The following is a 5000-nucleotide window of genomic DNA, read 5'->3' on the forward strand; positions in this document are numbered from 1 at the left end:
CTGTTCTCACATCTCTGCCCGTCTTTGTGATCCTTACGGAATGATAGTAACTCAATATTCAGGACCTCTCTTAGATGTTGCCTTTACTTCCACTGTTAGATCTGGTTAATTAATTAACATAGTACCCCGAAGATAAACTTTATGGTTTGAATCGTTGGACGTTTCTTTTGAAAAGTGAGTCTCGTTTTACAACTTACAAGATTTTTTTTTTTTTTGGAGACTTGCTCCATTTACGATAACGATAAGAGTCTTCTTCTTCTTCTTCTTCTTCTTCTTCTTCTTCTTCTTCTTCTTCTTCTTCTTCTCATCATCATCATCATCATCGTCATCATCAGCAGCAGCATCATTCGTTATAACAACAACAAAAATGTGAACAGACAGATAAATAACAAGATGATGACAAAAAGAAAATGATGATGATAGCGATGCCTGCATGGAATGCTCATCGTTATTTTCCCCTCTGCCGTACACCGAGGTGGGGGACTGTGATGATGATGATGATGATGATGATGGTTATGAAGACAAAAATAATTAATAAATCAATCAATCTTGACAAATAATTTCGATAGTGATAATAATGATGATGATGATAGCGATGTCGATGACGGTGATGATGATGACGACGACGACAATGATGATGACGTTGATGATGACGACAATAACGACAACGACGGTGACGACGATGACGATGACGACGACGACGATGATGACGATGATGACGCTGATGATGCCGATGCCTACGACAATTGTTTGCCCACGCAGGGGATGTTCATCGTCAGCTTCCCCTACGCGGTGCACCAGGGGGGCTACTGGTCCCTGCTGGCCATGGTGCTGGTGGCCTACATCTGCTGCCACACGGGCCAGATCCTGGTGCACTGCCTGTACGAGCTGAACCCCATGGGCCGCCTGGTCAGGGTGCGGGCCAGCTACGTGGACATCGCCGAGCACGTGTGGGGGCGGCGCTACGGGGCCCGCCTGGTCAACCTGGCCCAGATCATCGAGCTGCTGATGACCTGCATCCTCTACGTCCTGCTGTGTGGAGACTTGATCGAGGGCAGCTTCCCGGACACGCCCCTGGACCTGACCTCCTGGATCATGGTCAGCACCGTGCCCCTGCTGGCCTGCGCCTTCCTGACCTCGCTCCGCAAGGTGTCCTGGCTCAGCTTCTGGTGCACGGTGGCCCACATGCTCATCAACCTCATCATCCTCATCTACTGCTTCACGCAGGCTGGCCACTGGCACTGGCGGGAGGTCAAGCTCAGGATCGACATCTGGACGCTGCCCATCGCGCTGGGCATCATCGTCTTCAGCTACACCTCCCAGATCTTCCTGCCCACGCTGGAGGGGAACCTCATCGACCGCGGCCGCTTCGCCTGCATGATGCACTGGACGCACATCGCCGCCGCTGTCTTCAAGGCGGTGTTCTCCTACATCGGCTTCCTGACGTGGGGTATGGGTACCAAGGAGGTCATCACCAACAACCTGCCCCACCCCAGCTTCAAGATCGTCGTCAACCTCATCCTGGTGGCCAAGGCCTTGCTCTCTTACCCGCTGCCCTTCTTCGCCGCTGCGGAGCTGCTGCAGACCGCCTTGTTTCAGGGAAGGTACTGTCACAAGAGTGACTTGATCATATTTGTCTTCAGCGTGTTGTGTTTGGAAGGTACTGTCGCAAGAGTGACTGGATGGTAATTGTCTTAAGTGTGTGTGTTTTTGTTTTGTGTGTGTGTGTGTGTGTGTGTGTGTGTGTGTGTGTGTTCAATTTTATTTAATGTCTATCCACATTAAGTTATATTAGACGTGTGTGTGTGTGTGTGTGTGTGTGTGTGTGTGTGTGTGTGTGTCTGTGTGTGTCTGTGTGTGTGTGTGTGTGTGTCTGTGTGTGTCTGTGTGTGTGTGTGTGTGTGTGTGTGTGTGTGTGTGTGTGTGTGTGTGTGTGATGCTTCTGTTAGGTGTGGCGTTTGTGATGCATGTCCAGTCAGTTGGTGATTGTGTTTTTTTAGGGAGACGTGAATGTGCACGAATGAGCGTTTTACGTTTAGTGCAGGCCGGGCTCTGGTGGCGACAGGATATTTTCTGGTTGAGTTCTCAACTTTTCATTCGTTTCGTTTCGTTTATTCATTTATAGTCTGTTCATCTAAGATGATAATATTAGACTGAACAACTTTTCCTCACTTTTCCTAAATTCGTGATATTTCGTTTATTCTATCCTCTTTCATGTGTATTTTCTTTCTTTTATGTTTGTGGTCTAAGTTGGGTTATTGTCTCGTGTTGTTTACTGTATCGTTAGATAAAGTTTCATTCCTTTTATTATTTACGCCTTCGAGCATTTATTATTTTGTGTGAATCCCAAGGTACTGACTGGCTATCGGCCCTCCTTCCCAGCTCTGGGTTTTTGACAGGTATAGTTTTTGAATGCTATGAATAACATGTCAAGCCAATGTACATATCTTTCAACCTCGTAGTTGTTTCCTAAGTCTGTCAAAAAATGCTTCAAACAAGAAGGGGAAGGTACAGTTGGCGTACACGTGTTGGTTTTTAATATCAAACGGTGTTTTAATTTCGAACATACCACAATACTACACAGCTGCAGACGAATAGGGGCAAGTAGGAACTCACGTAAAGTAAGAAACATGAAATCTTAGGTACATTTTGGTGTGTAGAAATTATGCCACATTGATGAAATGTGTTATCCCCACTCCCCACCACATTTCCATTTTCGTCCGTAATTAACTGGACTACAAGGAGCAATGGCAAATTTTCGTCGGTAATGAGCAGACCATCAGCAAAAATGGCAAATTATCATCCGTAGTGAGCTGAACTATAAGCAACGATGGCAAATTTCCGTCTATAATAAGCTGGACTATAAGCAACAGTGGTAAATTTTCTATTGTAATAAGCTGGATTTTCAGCAACAATGGTACTTTTTCGTCCGTAATAAGCCGGACAGTAAGCAACGATGGCAATATTTCGTCCGTAATAAACTGGACGATAAGCAACAGTGGCAACTTTCGTCCGTAATAAGTTGGACGATAAGCAACAGTGGCAATTTTTCGTCCGTAATAAGCTGGGCAGTAAGCAACAAAAGCAAATTTTCATGCATATCCGTAATAAACTGGACAATGAGCAACAATGGCCACTTTTCGTCCATAATAAGCTGGACTAAAATCAACAATGGCAATGTATCGTCCTTAATGAGCTGGACTAAAATCAACAATGGCGAATTTTCGCTCGTAATAAGATGGACTACAAGCAACAATGGCAATGTATCGTCCTTAATAATCTGGACTAAAAGCAATAATGGTAAACGTTCGCCCGTAACTACTTGAACAAAAGGCAACAATGTCAAATTTTCGTCTGTAATGAGCTAGACTATGTGCAACAATGGCAATCTTTCGTCCTCAAGAAGCTAACGATAAGCAACAGTGGCAAACTTTCGTTCTCAAGAAGCTAACGATAAGCAACAGTGGCAAACTTTCGTTCTCAAGAAGCTAACGATAAGCAACAGTGGTAAACTTTCGTTCTCAAGAAGCTAACGATAAGCAACAGTGGCAAACTTTCGTCCTCAAGAAGCTAACGATAAGCAACAGTGGCAAACTTTCGTCCTCAAGAAGCTGGACGATAAGCAACAGTGGCAAACTTTCGTCCTCAAGAAGCTGGACGATAAGCAACAGTGGCAAACTTTCGTCCTCAATAAGCTGGACGTAAGCAACAGTGGCAAACTTTCGTCCTCAATAACCTGGACGTAAGCAACAGTGGCAAACTTTCGTCCTCAATAAGCTGGACGTAAGCAACAGTGGCAAACTTTCGTCCTCAATAAGCTGGACGTAAGCAACAGTGGCAAACTTTCGTCCTCAATAAGCTGGACGGTAAGCAACAGTGGCAAACTTTCGTCCTCAATAAGCTGGACGTAAGCAACAGTGGCAAACTTTCGTCCTCAATAAGCTGGACGGTAAGCAACAGTGGCAAACTTTCGTCCTCAATAAGCTGGACGTAAGCAACAGTGGCAAACTTTCTTTTGTAATAAGCTGGACTATGAGCATCCGTGGTAAGTTTTCGTCCGTAATGAGCAAGACCACAAGCAACAATGGCAAATTTCGTTCGTCATAAACTGGATTATTAGCAACCATGGCAATGTTTTCGTCGTTAATGAGCTGGACTAAAAGCAACAATGGTGAATTTTTCGTCCGTAATGAGCTGGACTACATAAGCAACAATGACAATATTTCGAACTTGATGAGCTGGACTAAAATCGACAACGGAAATATTCGCCCGTAACAAGTTGGGCTACAAGCAACAATGGTAAATGTTTCGTCCGTACTGGACTATATAAACAACAATGGCACATCTGCACCCCGCTTTTCGTTCCTTTCACTCTGACTGTTCCCTTGCAGCTCCCAGAGGGGAGGAGGAGGAGGTGGAGGAGGCGGTGGAGGAGGAGGAGGAGGGGGAGGAGGCACGTGGTTCCCGAGCTGTCTGGACGACACGGGCAGGCTGAAGGTGTGGGGTCTGGCGCTGCGTCTGCTGCTGGTGCTGTTCACCACGGTGCTGGCCATCATCATCCCGCACTTCACGCTCCTTATGGGGCTCATCGGCAGCTTCACAGGTCGCCCTAGTCTTCTTCTTCTTCTTCTTCTTCTTGTTCTTCTTCTTCCTCCTCTTCTCCTCCTCCTCCTCCTCCTCCTTCTTCTTCTTCTTCTTCTTCTTCTTCTTCTTCTTCTTCTTCTTCTTCTTCTTCTTCTTCTTCCTGTACTTGTTATTCTTGTTCTTGTTCTTGTCCTTGTCGTTGTCCTTCTTCTCCTTCTCCTTCATCTTCTTCTTCTTCTTCTTCTTCTTCTTCTTGTACTTGTTATTCTTGTTCCTGTTCCTGTTCTTGTTCTTGTCCTTGTCGTTGTCGTTGTCCTTCTTCTTCTTCTTCTCCTCGTTCTTGTTGTTGATGTTGTTGTTGTTGTTGTTGTTGTTGTTCTTCTTCTTCTTCTTCTTCTTCTTCTTCTTCTTATTAT

The 5000-nt window shown here is 45.3% G+C and overlaps 1 protein-coding gene across 1 annotated transcript in view; it reads left to right on the forward strand.

Annotated features, from left to right (window-relative positions):
* LOC143294603 (vesicular inhibitory amino acid transporter-like) overlaps positions 1-5000 on the forward strand; it is a 26548-nt gene that overhangs the window by 20215 nt on the left and 1333 nt on the right. Inside the window, exons 2-3 of the mRNA XM_076605979.1 lie at positions 763-1609; positions 4454-4603. Coding sequence (XP_076462094.1) covers positions 763-1609; positions 4454-4603 — 997 coding nt within the window. The remainder of the gene's footprint in view (positions 1-762; positions 1610-4453; positions 4604-5000) is intronic.

Source organism: Babylonia areolata, chromosome 20 (assembly GCF_041734735.1).
Source record: "Babylonia areolata isolate BAREFJ2019XMU chromosome 20, ASM4173473v1, whole genome shotgun sequence".
In the NCBI taxonomy this organism is placed as follows: domain Eukaryota; kingdom Metazoa; phylum Mollusca; class Gastropoda; order Neogastropoda; family Buccinidae; genus Babylonia; species Babylonia areolata.